The 17,775-nt window shown below is 36.3% G+C and overlaps 1 protein-coding gene across 19 annotated transcripts in view; it reads left to right on the forward strand.

Annotated features, from left to right (window-relative positions):
• Window positions 1-17,775, forward strand: part of Rabgap1l (RAB GTPase activating protein 1 like) — a 581,968-nt gene that overhangs the window by 341,788 nt on the left and 222,405 nt on the right. For 18 of the 19 annotated variants that reach the window (XR_013426383.1, XM_078022342.1, XM_078022343.1 and 15 more), the window contains one exon: window positions 6,713-6,787. The exons of the other annotated variant lie outside the window; for it this stretch is intronic. Coding sequence is in view for 17 of the 18 variants with exons in the window: in XM_078022342.1 (XP_077878468.1) it covers window positions 6,713-6,787 (75 nt within the window). In the remaining variant the exon portion in view is untranslated. The remainder of the gene's footprint in view (window positions 1-6,712; window positions 6,788-17,775) is intronic. 19 annotated transcript variants of the gene reach the window in all.

A 17,775-nucleotide genomic window follows, 5' to 3' on the forward strand; every position in this document is an offset into this window, starting at 1 on the left:
AACAGATGTTTCACAGGACTGAATATTATTCAGAAAACATTGCAATCACCAAAAAGGCTTTTGATTAACTTTTCTGGGTGTGGTTAATGAAAATGGTGCTTTTATAGTTTTAAGAGAGTAGTTTTTAGCTATGAATATCTACATCAGAAAATCAGAGAGATCTCAAATAAATAACCTAGTAATACATGTCAAGGTTTTAGGAAAACATGAACAAGTGAAACCTCAACCAGCAGAAGGAAGGAAACACTAAAAATCAGAGCTAAAATTAATTAGAGTTGGGAAGAACAATACAAAGGATCAATGAGGTACAGAGTTGGTTCTTTGAAAAGAACCAACAAGATTGATAAATACTTAGCTAGACTAACCAAAAGAAAGGAGAAAGAGACCTAAAAATTAATAACACTAGAGAAGAAAAGAGGGATATTACTACAATAGATACCACTTAATTCCAGAGGATCGTTAGGGATGATTTTGAAAATTTATATTCCAATAAATTGGAAATCTGGAAGAAATATATTTTTAGACATATACAACCTGCCAAAATTGAATCCACAAAATAAAAACCTAAATAGACCAATAACAAGCAATAATTCTGAAGTCGTAATAAAAAGTCTCCCAACAAAATAAAGCCCAGGATCAGATGGATTTGTGGCTGAATTTTACCAGATATTTAAAGAAGAACTAATATGAATGCTTCTCAAACTATTCCATGAAACAGAAAGGGAAGGAATTCTTACAAACTTATCCTGTGAAGCTGGTATCACTCTAATATCAAAACCAGATAAGGGCAAGATGAAGAAAGAAAGCTACAGACCAAGATCTTTCATGAATGTAGACCCAAAAATCCTTAATAAAATACTTGCAAACTGAACTCAACAGCACATTAAAAAGGTCATATGTGGGCTGGGTTTATGGCTCAGTGGTAGAATACTTGCCTAGCTTGTGTGAAGTACTGAGTTCAATCCTCAGTACCACATTAAAATAAATCAAATAAAGGTATTATGTCCATCTACAACTTAAAAAAATAACTTAGAAAACAAAATCTTAAATAAAGAAGGGGAGGCATGTGCCATAATCGAGTTGGTTTCATGCCAGGAATGCAAAGATGTTTTCACATATGCAAATATACCACTTAAGGATAAAAAAATACACCATCATCTCAACAGATGCAGAAAAGGCCTTTGACAATATTCAGCACCCTTCATTGTAAAAGCCTAAAAAAATCTAGATCTATAAGCGTCTTGCCCCAACATAATAAGGGCTATATGTATGACAGATCCATAGCCAGCATCTTACTGAATGTAGAAAAACTGAAAGCATTTTCTCTAAAATCAGGAACCAAAGATATGGGTGTCTGCTCTCACCACTCCTGTTCAATATTTTTACATTGAACTTTTATTCCTATTTGTGGATGATATGATCCTATACTTAGACATCCCTAAAGACTACATGAGAATGGGCTGGGGCAGAGCACTTGCCTTGCATGTGTGAGGGACTAGGTTCAATCCTCAGCACCACATATAAATAAGTAAAAAAATAAATGTCCATTGACAACTAAAAAAATAGAAAGAACAAAGATGTACCAGAAGACTTTTAGATTTGATAAATTCAGCAAAGTAGCAGGATACAAAATCAGCATTCAAAAATCAATAGCCTTTATGTACACCAATAACAAACCAGCTGAGGAAGAAATCAAGAGGATAATTTCATTCATAATAGCTTCAAAATAAATAAATAAACAAAACACCTAGAAATACACCTAACCAACAAGATAAAAGATCTCTATGATGACAGTTTCAGAACATTGAAGAAAGAAATTAAATGACACTAAAATGTAGAAAAACTCATATGCTCATGGATTGGTAGATTCAATATGAAGATGACCATGTTATGAAAAGCAGTCTACAGATTCAATATGTTCCCCACCAAAATGCCAATGACATTCTTTACAGAACTAGAAAAAAATTCTAAAATTCATATGGAAAAACAAAAGACCCAGAATAGCCAAAGCAACAGTCCTGAGCAAAAAGAACAATGCTGGAGGTATCACAGTACCTGATTTCAAAATATACTACAGAGCCATAGTAACAAAAGCAGCGTGGTACTGATATAAAAAAAAAATATGAGACGACTAGAATAAAATAGAGGACACAGAAGTAAGCCCACGCTGCTACAGTCCTCTGATCCTTGACAAGGATGCCAAAAACGTACTTTGCAGGAAAGACAGACTAGTTAATGAACAATTGTGGAGAAACTGGATATCCATATGTAGAAGATTGGAACTAGTTCCTGTTTCTCACCCTACACAAAAATCAATTCAATATGTAATGTAGAGGAAATATTTCAAGATATAGGCACAAGCAACACCTTCCTGAATAGGATTCCTATAGATTGGGAAGTAATAGTAAGAATTAACAAATTGAACAACAGTAAATTGAAAAGCCTTTGCACAACACAACGAACAATTAAGAATGTGAAGAGAAAGCCTATGGAATGGGAGAAAATCTTTGCCATCTACTTTCCAACAGAGGATTAATATCCAGAATATACATAAAGAACTTGAAAACACCAAAAAACAAATAATGCAATTAATAAGCAGGCATCTAAACTGAACAGATACTTCTCCAAAGAAGAAATACATTTGGACAATAGTTATATGAAAAAGTATTCATTATATTTAGCCATCAGGGAAATACAAATCAGAACTATATTGAGATTCTATCTCACTGCTATAGAATCACAATCATCAAAAATACAAATAACAATAAATTCTAACAAGGATGGTTGGGGAACCCTTATATGTGTTAGTCCAGTCACTGTGAAAATCGGTGCAGAGATCCCTCAAAACCAAGAGTAGAACTGCCACATGACCCAGATATAGCATGCTATAGAGATACCTGCATACTCATGTTCATTGCATCACAATTCACAATAGCCAAGTTCCAGGCAGCCTAGGTGCTCTTCAGCAGATAAATGGAACAAGAAAATATGGTCTGTATACACAATGGAGTATCATTCAGCCATAATGAAGAATGAAATCATATCGTTTGCAAGAAAATGGGTGAAACTTGAGATCATCCTGTTGAGCAAAATAAATCACTCAGAAAGACAAGTATCACATGTTCTCTCATGTAAAATCTAGGGGGAAAAGACATGAAAGTAGAGGGAGACTTAAACATAAGAAGAAAGGAATCAGGGGATAGGTGGGTAAGGGTGGGTAAGGCTGAGGGGGGGCTGTAAAAGAACAAAATGTGTTAAATTCACAGTGAATGTGGCAGCGTGAAATCCCCTGTTCTGTATAATTAATATGCACTAATGAAAAAGAATAAAGAAAATGTCCCTTTAAATATTAGGGGATTCTTACTCAATCCACTATTCAGCTTTATCATCATGAATGCTGAATGCTTCTCCTAGGAGTAGAAAGTCAGATGAAAGTGTCGCTCCTTAGGGTTCTTCCTCAGTTTGCAAATAATGAGAAACTGCTCCTCCATAGAAATGTTAAACAGTTTTTGAAAAAACACAAAAAATATACAGGCAAAGTTCTTTCTGGGTTGAAGCAGCTTATTAAATATTTTAAACTTGGGAATTTCAACTTCTGAGTAAAAAAGATCTCTGACTTAAGAATATAGAGATTATTTGAGAAACATGTATCTGAATGAAGAAATTTATCTGTCAGTGAAGGTTTATATTTTGGTGTTTGGTTTTGGAGGTGCAGTAGTACAGTTGGCAACATTCTGACCTCTCCTTTGATTGTTGTAGGTTTTGGCCATTTGTTTGATTTGTTGGATTTTTTCCTTATGTTGGAATTCACAGTAATCTTGTAATTTTTTATTTATATAAATTATTTTGAATAAATTTTTCTCTTTCCTTCTTTCCCCTTTCCTCTCATAATTTTACCAAGTGACTATTCAGAAATTTTCTGAAGGCCTAGACCAAAGGGAAATAATTTTTTAAAGTAGTCATCTATGAATAGTTTATGTTAAAGTTGGACAAAATAGATAGAACATCAAGATTTTAATATTTTCCCCATATGTTTCATTTACAACACAAGGAACAGAAAAGATATATATTCGTTTGCTTTAGAACTTACAATAAACCCATATTAATAACTCATGGATTAATTCAGTCTAAAATTTTGAGCATAAATGCAGCATAGAACCTTTGTTAAGAGCCATTGACGAAATTTATGAATTATCTAGTTCATTTCATCCCAAGAAAAAGACGAGCAGATGGAGCTGAAATAGACCTACTTTAGCCCATCCTCCTCATCCTCCAAAGCAAAGGTAGCCACAGTTGGGCCTGTGTTGGACACATGCCTCTGAGGATAACCCCAAGTTTTTTTTTTTCCTCTGAGGCTGTGGATTTGGGAGCTGAAATTGCCCAATTCTTTATAAACACTACTGAGGTGAGATCCACTAAGCTGAGAAGTAGCCTGGGCTGAGACGCTCTACATTCAGGGGGATGACAGTTGACAAGGATGGGCATTATAACCAGCATGTCAGTAAATTAGAGGGAAGTGCATAGCTTCAAATGTCTACATTAGACAAGAAGAAAGATCTAAATTTTTATTTTAATAAGCTAGGAAATTAGCAAATGAAACCCTAATTAAATAGAAGGAAATAAATAATAAAGAAAGATAATAACAGAAATCAGGGAAGTAAAAAACATATAAACAAAATGATAATAAAACCCAAAATAAGGTCTTTGAAAAGATCAGACTAAAATTGGAAACAAGAAAATGGATAAGCAAGTCATACAGTATTTGTGCAGAAATACACTTCTCAGCAACAAAAGGGAATAAAGTATTAAGACATACAACAACACAGAAGAATCTCAGAAACATGCTGAATAAAAGAAACTGAATTGATCAAATTATATTGTTACATTGTGTGCATGTATAAATACAGTCACAGTGAATACCACACTTTTGGTGTAATTAAAATGAAGAAAAAAAGAATTTAAAAAGATAAAAAGAAGCTGGACACTAAAGAGTACATATTTTAAGGTTTTGTTTATATAAAAACTTACAAAATCTCAAACTAACATATTATTATAAAAATCAGATCAATGTATGCCTGGGTAGAGGTGTTTGACTACGAAGAGGCACAAAGGAGTGTTCTGAAGTGGTGTGGTCATTCAGGAATGGTGCACTGAAAAAATACCCCAATTCAGGGAGTCATGTAATTAAAGTGTATGCATTTCACTGAGTGTAAATTCTAAAAAAAAAAAAGCTTATTATTATCTTTTTTTTAACACAGTACCTTTATTTTATTTATTTATTTTTATGTGGTGCTGAGGATTGAACCCAGGGCCTTGCACATGCTAGGTGAGCGCTCTACCACTAAGCCACAACCACAGTCCTTATTATTATATTTTTTACCAAAAAGCAAAAAACGAAAAAACAAAACAAAACACTGCACTGTTACTCCAGACTCCCCCCTGTGACTTGGCAAATAGGAGGTACTACCCTTATCCTTCTCAGGTTACCCTCTCTAGTGATCTTTGATAACAGTTGCCCTGGACAGAAGCAGTTTTTACACTCACAAAATCGCAACACATTGTTTTAAGCAAATTGAAGGAAATTACCTAAGATGAAGTTTACCACATAGGTAGGATACATATCCAGGATTCCAGCAGCACACTTGAGATGTTTATCCTAAAAAAAAAAAAAATGGTGGCAGCACCTCAGTTGTTAGTGAGCCCTTCTCACAAAACTTGTTTTTGTATTGCCCTTGATTTAAGAATGGTTTTTATAGTTAACTGCTACCCTACTTGTCTCCCCAAAACCTAAAGTGTTTACTATCTGCACTTTTACAGAAAATGCTAACTTATTCTTTGTCCTTTAATCAGCATATTCACTTACTGATTAGCCTTCTAAAATGTAGTATAAGGGGTCTTCATTTATTGTTATAATCCCAGCTGTTTGAAGCACTATTAGTGTTTGTTAAGGATACAACCTTATTTCCTTTCCTCTGAAGACAAAGAGGCAAATGTTAGATTGAATGGTATGATAGTTACTTTCCAAGGAGTTCTGGACTTCCTGTGAGGGACTATTTGGGTGTCTTCTGTCTGGCCTGGCTAGAGTGTTGCTAAAGATGTGGGACAGGCAGAGTACCTACAATGGTGGGTGTGATGTGGCATGAGGCACTCTACAACACTGACTGTTCTGCCTTGCCCGAGCAAGAGAGATGAGCGGAGCATTTCTACTCTTCTGCGTTGTGGAAAATGGGAGAGTAGTTCAGAAGGTCTTCAAAAACTTCTAGAGGTTCTACAGGGTAATTTTTTTTGGGGGGGGGAGTGTCTCTCAGAATAGTAGACCTGCACTACTTCCAGAACCTTCAGGATTCCCTCTTGTAGTGCCTTAGCATTCTAATCAATATCAGAGTCTTACCTTCCCCCACCCTTTGCCCGAGCCTCCCATGATCTGACCTACCTCACCTAAAACCATAATGGGTTTTTAAAAATGAATTCAAATCCTCTGAGCATCTCTTTATTTTCACATTCCAAAGATGAGTCTGAGATAATGGGACATCTTGGAAAAACACAGCCTTCTTGGGACAGCCCACTGAGCTAATGGCACACACATTCAAATTGAAAAATCAGTGAAATTGTGGTGGAAAACCCAGAATAAGCTTATTCTGATCCCTGATGTGAGCTAACACTTCAGTTACAATCTGTGACTATTTACAGTATTTCTTCATCTCTTCTCCAGGCCTACTCTGTGTATGATGAAGACATTGGATACTGTCAAGGACAGTCTTTCCTTGCTGCTGTATTGCTGCTGCATGTAAGTAATCTTCCAAGAGACAAATCTTGATGCTACCAGTTTTATTTCTACTTGGTTTTGTTCTTCCTTCTGCCTTTCTATTCTCTTGATGAAGATTACACATGGCATAGCTTTTATAAAATGTGCCTTGGGTGATGAAGTGAGAGATCTGATGTCACAAACAGGACAGTTTTTCAATAGCATTAATATTGCTGGTTAGAAGCAAATAAATTGCTTATTTGGAGTTATTTTTAACTAGAATAATCTATAATAAAGAAGTCATTGTAACTGCCCAAATATCAGGACTTGGACCACTTTAACAAGGAAGTCTTATCTTTTCCATTATTTATTTTCATATACTCTTTTTTCCTGTCAGTCACCTTCATTTAACAGAACATTTATGGAGCTTCAGTTGCCAGGTACTGGGCTAAGAAGTGGGATTGCAGAGATGAATCATTTATAATTTGTGTTCTCAAAAACCTTACAGTCTAATATGGGGCACAGATTATGTTGGTACAGACTTATTATATTTATTCTCTTTTCTTTGTCTCTATTGATTTTTCTAATGACAAAAATAACACATGCTCACTAGAAACTTTCAGTGTTCTAAACACAGGGTGAAAGAATGGAGAGGAGAATACTCAACCCAGTTCTGCCAGAACTTTCAGGAAAAACTTTCTGAATGTGGCAGCTGCTTTTCCAAGATATGAATAATTAAGGTTGGGGAAGGGCAGAGGGGAAGCAGAGAGAATAGAGAATTACAGACAAAGGGAACAAGAGTAAATGTATGGAAACAAATGGGCCCTGTGCACAAAGGAAACACCATGAAACTGGAGTTTACTGCAGGGAGTGGTGCGAGGTGAAAGTGTAAGATGGGCAGGGGCCAAATGATGGAGACAGTGCATGTAACCATGTCAAAAATGTGGGCTTTTTTCTAAAGCCAATGAGAAGCCATTGATCTGTTTGAAGCAAGGAATTAACACAGTCTGACATTCATTTCTGAAAAATTCTTGTTATACTTGCATAGAGTATGGGATTGAAAAACATCTAGTAGCAGAGATACCAGTTAGAAAATATCAGTCTGAATGAGAGATGTTGAGACCCAGAGAAAGAGAAGCAGAATTAAAACACAATTTGGTGGGTTTTTAAAAAATTTTTATATGTTTAGAAGATATGTACTCACATATACTCATGTTTTATTTCAAAAGACAAAAACAAGAAAGGAAGGAGGAGGGAGAGAGGGCAAAAAAGAAAGGAAGAAAGGAAGGAAACATTGAGCAAAAAACTGATAGGGTTTGTGGATAGTCTGGCAAAGGAATTGCCAAGGTGATGTTTGGTTTTCTAGTTTTGATGACTGAATGCCTGTGATATTTTGATTTGAGAAAATTCATTGAGATGGATGGTTATGAGTTTTGTTTTTAATTCTCTGAGTTTGGGACCCATTGGATACTGGATACTGATGCTGGGGAAAAAAATCAAAGCTGAAATCATGGGAGCAGATCAGTCAGTTCACAATAAGTTGTCTAAGAAGAGCAGAATAAAGCTTAGGAACACAGAGCATGTAAATGGCTGGAGAAAATAGAACCCCTGCAGTCAAAATTGGCAATGGGGGAAGTAGTATATAGATGAGGTGCAGCTGAGTGGCCTGTGAAGTTTGAAGTTGACCCATTTCCTTTGGTGTACTGTCTCTACTGATGATGGTACACAATGGTGCTGGTTTGATTATCCACTTTATCTCACTTTGAGGTTGATTCGTCCTCTCTACATTATCTCTGTTCATGACCTTTTCTGTCTTCTCCTTGGTGTCCTCCTTTGGTATCTCTACATCCTATCATCTTGGGGCTCCCTGTGATGATCTGGCACTTTCTAGTCAAAAATTCTCAGAGGCCTTTCTTCAGTTAATAAACTCACCTAGGATCTACAATAGTCTGGTCCCTACCTCAGGAGACTGGACACAAGTGGTGATGTGAGTGTTCATCAAATTCAGAGCCATCTTTCTTCTAAAGGAAACCTTTATACTCACTCGGATGAGAAGCTGATATTCAAATCATGGCTGGGTTTGCTTTGTTTTTAACAAAGTAACCTTCATATGTACCATAGTTTAGCAATTTTGACCTGCATTCCATATAGCACATTATAACATACTAATTAAAGTACAGTGAGAAGAAAATCTCTTGAGAAATCTGTTCTGAGATTTCTGAAAGGGTTAGATTATTTGAATGTTCCTAATTAGATGGAAACATACCTGTTAAATAAAGAATGAGTCAAATAACTAGAAAATTCAAATACCCAGATTTTTGTTCTGTATTACTACTCTGTTCAAATGAGGGTCACATGGTAAGTCAGGCATTATGAACTTATTCAGTTAAAGTATTTCCAAGGTATGTCACAAGAGGAACCAAAATTCAGTCCAATCTCTTGTACTTTCTATGTTAATATTAATAGAATTATGCATAGTCCCATATTTTGCCTCCATTGTGTAAATAGGTAGAAGAATACAGGTTAGCTTGAATAATTCATGAATTACACTATCTCAGGCTCCAGGGAGATATGTTATTGGTGTCTTGCTGACTGATTTTTTTTTATCAGTTTCATAAGCTGTTGCTTCTTTTCCTGCCAGACATACTTTGGCAGTCCCATATTAATCACTGTCAGACTGCTGCTTCTTGGGATGCTGCCTTTCCTCACCCATATTCTTTTTATGTTTAACATTCATTGTCTAAGAGGAAAGGAGGGCCAAAGCGAAAGTATGTCCAAAAAAAAAAGTGTTGAATTTTTAAGTTTTTCCATGTCTCAATAGTTTTAAGAAATAGTTTCTCTTTTCCTAGCTTGGAAGTTTCCAGATGCTTTGTAACATGTGTCTATTAAGTGGAAGAATTACATGTTTATGCATAGGGATAGAATAGGAGATATTGTTATACATTTATGAGATTATGACAAGATTATTACTTAGAATTGCAGAATAATGTTTGCGACCATCCTTTCAACTGCCTTCAAAATGAAGGATGCAGTAATAATCCTTCATGTCCTCATTTTAATATTAGTCTTTGCTTAATTGGAGGTTAATACTTACATATTTCATTATTGTAAAGATCATAGATAATTTTTAACCCAATGTGTTTATCTACCATATTATTGTCAAGTCTTAAACTTTTTTTATTGGACATGGACTGTTTTTGGACTTTCAGAAAAGCAGGCTCATTACAAGTGTATATATAATATATATATGATAGGACTATGTTTGAATAATCTAGAATGTTTAAACCATTGAATTAAAAAAAAAAACTATAAGCACAGCTCCTCTAGAAACCACTTGGACTTTATCCACATACCCAGCAATCCCATTCCTAGATGGACTTTAATTCCTTGGTGAAATACCTAGCACACATACAACAAAAGCCATGGCATGGAATTGCCCAAGACCAGTATTTAACATGGAATTCCAGTATTAGAATTACAGTGAGGCATTAACATGGATACATAGTGATGTGTCTGTACAGTAGAACTCTGTGTAGCAATGGAATGCTTGTTTACATTCTAATATGAGTGAATCCTATAAACACAAGGTTTAGTTAAAAATGTAAGATTATATTTTATATAAAATGTAAGCTGAATGGTAGGAACTGTGTCTTTACTTCTTTCCCTCTTGACCCCATTCTTAATACAATGGTTTGCCTTGAGGAAGGTATAATAAATATTTTTTTCAGAAAAATAAATAAATAAAATAAAATATAGTAACAGGCACAATTAAAAGTTTTTAGGGTATAACAGAGATGACAAAATGGTAAAGCATGCCACTGAAGCAATTGCTGTTAAAATCAGGATAGAGAAACACAGGGATAATGACTGGAAAGGGGCACACAGGGAGCTTCAGGGGAATTGGCAGCATTCTCTTAGCCTTGGTGATGATTGTCTAAGTCCTTCAAAATTATTTGTTTTTCCTTCAGAATCAATTATTCATTAAAGTGTATATTTAACTTTTATGCATTTTTGTATGTTATATTTAAAATTTAAAAAGATTTAAAAATTATAAAGTCTTTAATATAACTCCCCACAAAGACATGTTCGGGCTAAGATTTAACTAATAAATGTAAGAATTGAGAAGCAGAGCTACTTTCTAGTTTTCCTGAAAATCAAGATTCCATGAGGGGCTGGGGTTGTAGCTTAGTGGTGAAGTGTCTGCCTATCACATGTGAGGCACTAGGTTTGAGCCTCAGCACTGCATAAAAATAAATAAATAAATAAAGGTATTGTGTCCATCTACAACTAAAACATATAGGGTCCAATGGCCCAAGATAGAAGTTTCCAGATATCTTTATATATAAGTAGAAGCATTTGTGAGATTGTGTTATTCAGGACTCTTTCTGGTGCAAGGGACAGAACCCTAACTCAAGGTAGGTTAAATTAAAAGGATATTTATTTCCTCATAACTGGAAAATCTAGGACAGAGATGATTTTGACATGATAGGAATCTGGAGTTCCTATTTTATTGTTAGGCTTCTGGGTTTGCGTCTCTGCTCTTGTTCAATTTTCTTGCAGTGGTCTGCATGGGTAGACCATGAAGTGGATACCATGCTATAGCCTGGCCTGGCTTCTACCCTCTAAGTTTTGTGACTTCATTTAAAAGGGGCCATTTTTTGCTCCACCAAAACCAAAACCAAACCAAACAAAAATGACTTCCTTCTCTTTTCCCCTAGAAGGCTACAGTTGGCCTGGTTAGGAGCATGTGCTCTTCCTGATTCAGTTATTCAGTCCAGAGGGATGGGGTTCTCTGATTGGCAAGGTCCAGGTCTTTTGTCTACCTCAGTGTTGACAGAGAACTGGATCAGCCCTACTGAGACTTGGAATGGTTTTTATGCAGGACAAGTGATGCAAACACCATCTGATTGGGAGTTGGGTCAGACACAATCACATCATCTCGGGTGGTGTCTCCACTGTAGGAATTTTTAAATAAGTAAATAAGTTTTTCTACACTTCTGAATCACTTTTCCTTATAATCCAGGAGGATGCATTTATTTTTCTGTTCTGAGTTAATTCTCATATTGAGTGCTTTTGAGCCACTTCTCAACATCTTCCCTGTGTATCCTATGATATATATTCAAGAGTCTTTTACCTTAAAAAAAAAAATCGTCTCCTAATCCTCCTGTTTCACTGCTATCTTGTCCCCTCTGCCCTTTCAAAACTGAACTCCTTCAAAGGATATATTTTTTTAATATTTATGTAGTTGGATACAACACTTTATTTCACTGGTTTATTTTTGTACGTGGTGCTGTGGATCGAACCCAGGGTCCTGCACGTGCGAGGTGAGAGCTCTACTGCTGAGCCACAACCTCAGCCCCTCTTCAAAGGATATTAAAAAGCACAATTGTGAATTTGAATTGTGGCTTAATACCTTTCAAGTTATATGACCTTGGGCAAGATTCCTAAACAGAGCTTCAGTTTCTTCATTTATAAAATGGAAATAATATTATTATCTTTCATTATGCGTATTGAGTACCTTATTTTATAAGTATAAAGAAAGAGCTTTATTTTGTAGTTGGCACAAATCCAAGCTTTACTTAATAGATGTGTAGTTATTGGCAAATCACATAACTTATCTGAAGCTCACTAGACTTATATTTAAAATATAAAAATAGATGGGCACAGTGTCACATGCCTGTGATCACACCAACACAAAGGTCGAGGTGGGAGGAGAGCAAGTTTGAGGCCAGCCTCAGCAATATTAGCACTTCGCTGTCTCAAAATAAAAACAAAAAAGGGACCTGGGGATATAACTCAAAGGTAGAGCACCCTGGGTTTAATTCCTAGAACCACAAAAATAAATAAATAAAATAATCGATTATATAAGTAAAATATTTTAATACAAATAGTACCAACTCTGCAGGACTTTTTGAGAATCAAATAGTGATTCATCTGTCTAATAATGTTAGCTGCTGCTACTACTTCTCAAATTAGTAATTATCTGCCCAACATATTTTTATTGGCTTCACATCCTATTAATTGAAATTGATAACACACAGGAAACTAATATATTATACAATATTTTATGGCTAATAAAAAGACATTCAATTTCAATGTATTTTAGCACCTATTTGATTTAAAGGGAAAATAAATGGGTAGCAGTGTTCAGTAAAGTGAAGTCTTCAGAACAATGAAGACTCATGAGATTATGACTTTGAAAAGAGTCACTAGCATCTATCTTGGTTTAAGAAAATTTAGAAAATCAGTAGATTGAATGTTCATTGTCTTAATAGAAAAAGGTAGGTTGTTCCAAGAAGATCTGAAGATAATGCAGATAGGAAACAGTTTTATCCAAAATGGAGATTATTTTTAATTATCAAAATAGAATCTTCAGAAAAATATCTTGATGTATATGACATCACTTGAGTCTTAAAAGACTTTTGAAGGACTTGGAATTGCTTTGTTTTATACACTGTTTCATCATGGAGAGAACCGTGAAGCTTGGCCTGTCTCCACTGATACAGGTGGCAGGTTACTTCCATTGGTGCAGGGGGCAGGTCATTGTAAACACTTGTTTCCAAATGGTGGTTGCATCCTGCTTGATTCTTAGATATGCATGGGAAGCAGGTATTTCACAGAGCCATTGATGATAATTTATTTCCATAAATTACAAGAGGTTAGTGTTTGTCCCCTACTTTTCCCAATTAAATAAGCTTCATTTCATGACAAAGTTCCTGTACCTAGAAAAAATGTGTAGTCAATATTAAAGACCCACTGTGTTCCCATATCTTAATATTTTATTTAAAAATACTTTTTTCGGGCTGGAGATGTGGCTCAAGTGGTAGCGCGCTCGCCTGGCATGCGTGCGGCCCGGGTTCGATCCTCAGCACCACATACAAACAAAGATGTTGTGTCCGCCAATAACTAAAAAATAAATATTAAAAAAAATAAAATAAAAATAAAAATACTTTTTTCAATTATTTATTTTTATTATATTTTAGACTAATAACATATCAATGATAGATTGTCTTATTTAATACAACCTTAATCCATGTAATAGGTTAAATAATCATTTTAATATCTTGGTTTTTTTTTTAAATAGGCAGATACTACAATACTACCCATAAACTGCATGTAATAAGGTGAGGTTTGTTAGTACAGCCAGGTATTAAGTATCGGATCTTGATTGACATACTTTGTGCTGATTTATGGATAACAAACCTTGATGGCCAGTATAAAATATAGATGATGCATTTCCTTATGTTTTGCATTTTTAATAATACTACAAGAAATCAAGTGCTACTATGGTTGTGTTTAGCTACCCTTTACTTCCAGCTCTCACACCAGTTTTTTTCCTTGTACATTTTTGTTAGCCTTCTTGGAGGTTACCAACATGTGGCATACCTTCATTGCTAAAGTCTGATGTACTTAGATTTGCTGAAGTCATCTCAAACAGATATTTAACACTGATCTTCATTAAGGCTCTATGTTAAGGTCTGTGAGGAGTAGGGGATGTATGAAGTCCAGAGATTAGGTGCACCCAAATAGCTATAATGCAAATAACAAAAGGTTTGGAGATTCAGAGAGAGCAAAAATCTCATCAGGTTAAAGGGAAATAAGAAAGACTTAAGATCTAAGTGCCTCTTATGATCAACCTTAAAAGATGGGTCGGATCTCAGTGGCAGAACTGTGTTACACAGAAGACTCTCGCCCAGTCTCCACCCTGAGCTCCTATGTCTTAACTACAAGGGGAATCTGGAAAGTGCAGCTGGTCACTGGGGAGGGTGGGAGGAGAGGGCATTCCTCCCAGCAACACATAAGAAAAGCAGTCACTCTGTGAAAGAGCACATTTTGCTGCTTCCTTTCAGTGAGTCATTTTAACAGTAGAAAGGTCTTATAGTAGAAATTTACTTTTGTAATTTGTGATTAGGGAAAATTATTACCCATTCTTTTATTTATTCTTTGAGTCCTATTATGTAGAGCACTGTGGTAGCTGTTGATGTATTAAGACGTAGTCCCTGTTTTCAAGGAGGGAAAGAGAAGGGAAGTTTACATTTTATGATCACCAGCAGCGTTCATATTATCTTTCACGTGTGTTTCATGTAATATTTACCGTGTTTCTATGACACATGTATTATTACTTCTAAGTTTTTAAAACTAAAAATATTCAGAGATTATCTGCTTAAGATCACCCAGCTAATAACAGAAACTTATCTGGGAGGAATTCTCATCTGTTAATGTGACTTCAGTGTCCTGCGTTTCCACTGCAGCCTCTTCTCTATATTCACCATGTGCTGCTGGACAACTTTTTTTTTTCTTTTTAGATGCTGTGTATTCAATCCAAAGCCTCGTGTACAGAAAGCTCTCTATTTGGGCAACCTTTCTTAGAGAGATGGCTGAATGTAGGTACTTATAGATTACACATCTTACTAAACCAACATGTTTATATCCGTCTTTTCCTATGACCATATGGAAGCTAAGTGACCTTAGTAAAAATAAAAATTGAGCCCCTGCTTAAAAACTCTGTAGTGATTTTCCATTGCATTTAGAATATAGTCCTAGCTTTTCATTGTGGTCTTTGTCCAACCATGCAGGAGCCAGATCATTCCAGCTCATGTTAAGTTTTCAGAAATTTTGTGAAACAGTTGTTAAACACAGCTGTTGTTAAAAAATCAGAGTGCTTTCCTAGCATTCATGAGTCACTGGGTTCAATTCTCATCACCACATATAGATAACTAAATAAAGTAAATGTCCATCAACAATTAATAAAAATTTTAAAAATCAAGTGATATAATGTTAAAATTAAAAAACTCATATTAAAAACAAAAAGTGGGCTGGGGACAGCTCCGGGGTGGCCTGGCTGAGGCAGCTGGAGGAGACCGCTTCATCAAATACCAACGACATCTGCGCTTCGGGGTCCTGGGCGGTTGTGCCTGGACTGAGTGGTGGGCGCCGCACGAGAACGAATCTTTGTGATATTCTTCCTTGGCACTCTTTACCCCTGTTTGCTGAAGCTGCTCTTAGCTGTTGACATCATCCTGGGAACAGAACGGCTTCGGAAAGCGGGGAAACTTCTGGGAGGCTCTTGGCCCAGTGGATCCTCTGAAGCCAAACCGCTATGACTCAGCACTAATGATCCCGCCGAAAAAACTGGTCAGCCCTTTTGATCCTACGGAAGTAAATGCCAACCGAGCCTGCATAGGCAGTGGGCACAGGGTTGAAACGGGGCTTGGGAGAGACAGACAGGACCCACCCGTTGCATTGATCACCCGGCAAAGGGAAGGAACTGTCACCATTTGCATGGGATACCACCATGACAGAGAACTGACGTCACCAGAACGCGGCGGAGGAGATAAATTCATTGAAACCAGCGGCAACAGGTGTGTAATCCCCTAGCCTTCCCTCTCCACACAGCAGGGAAACCTTAAGGGCTCCCCCCTCCCAGCTCTCCCATGAGCGTGATAGCCAGACCAAGGGAATCAGAAGTGGCACGGAACTCCCGGCTACCGTCCCACCAGTGCTGACAACTGAAGTCTCTTGCACCAGCTACCGGGGGTGTGACTACCAGAGGGCAAGCAAATTCTCTGGGGGTTCTCAGCCCCAAGCTCTACAAACTTAGGGTTTGAGGGAATGGCAAACAGGGAGAGTGTGCCCAGGCATTCATGAAAACAGAGCTCCCAGGAGCAGCAGACCTGGCATGTAGCCAGTATTGTGGTGAGCGTCACCTGTGAGCGGGGCCTGGCTTGAGGAAAAGAGGGGAAGTGTCTAGACACAAGAGAAGGCCCTAGGCACCCAGGATTGGAGACCCGCCCAGTCTGGGAGGAAGAGCTGTTGCATAGTGATTGGTTCCTGCCTATTGAGAGGAGAAGCTTGGCCCAGTGGGCACAGCTCCACCTACTGGAAGAGAAGTTAATCAAACTCTAAGACTGCATTTATTAATTTTTTAAAAATTTTTTAAATTTGGGTTTTTTTTTCCATTTTCATTTTGTTGTTGTTGTTGTTTTGTAAATATATTTTTTAAATTTTTTGATAATTATTTTTTTAATTTTAATTTTCTTTTTTTTATTATTATTTGTCTTTTCATTTCTTTTCAATTCTCTTATTCCCCCTTCCTTGAATTCTATCTGCTTCCTCTCATTCTATTTAGTGACTTCTTCCCTTCCCTTCTAATACCTTTTCTCCCAAGCATCAAATAAATTTATAGGAGTAAACAGTAACTCAGCAGTCAAACAGAACAAGAAGTAACATGAGCAACATGAAAAAGCGAGGAAGAAAAGGAGTACAAACAATGCAGGACAGCCTAAATATTCAGGAGGACCAGAAAAATAATTATATTTTCTAAATATCAGGAAAATGGTCATATAAGGAACTCAAGGTAGACAGATGGAATGGAACCTTAAAGAGCATACAAGACAGCAAATTCAAACATTGAAAGAATTCATTGAAAATGAATTACATAAACAGATAAAAGAAGAAGTTAAGCATCTTTATCAGGATATAGAGATTATAAAAAAATCAATCAATAATTCTAGAAATGAAAGAAACTATAAACCAAATTAAAAACTCAAATGAGAATATCACTAACAGAGTGGAGCAAGTAGAAGCCAGAACGTCAGATAATGAAGACAAAATATATCATCTTGAAAAGAGTCTACCCAACTCAGAAAGGCTGGTTAAAAATCACGAGAAAAACATCCAAGAGATATGGGATAACTTAAACAAATTTAAGAGTCATCGGGATAGAGGAAGGCACAGAGATTCAAAGCAAGGGAATGAGTAACCTGCTGAATGAAATAATTACAGAAAACTTCCCAGAAATAAAGAAGGAAACGGATATACAAATTGTAGAGGCATACAGGACACCAAGCACACAAAATCACAGTAGACCAATGCCAAGACACATTGTTATGAAGATATTCAATATACAGAACAAAGAGAAAATATTAAAAGCTACAAGAGAAAGGAGGCAGATTACATTCAGGGGTAAATCAATAAGGTTAACAACGGATTTTTCATCACAGACGCTGAAAGCAAGAGGATCCTGGAAC

The sequence above is a fragment of the Ictidomys tridecemlineatus genome, chromosome 10, assembly GCF_052094955.1.
Source record: "Ictidomys tridecemlineatus isolate mIctTri1 chromosome 10, mIctTri1.hap1, whole genome shotgun sequence".
Lineage (NCBI taxonomy): Eukaryota > Metazoa > Chordata > Mammalia > Rodentia > Sciuridae > Ictidomys > Ictidomys tridecemlineatus.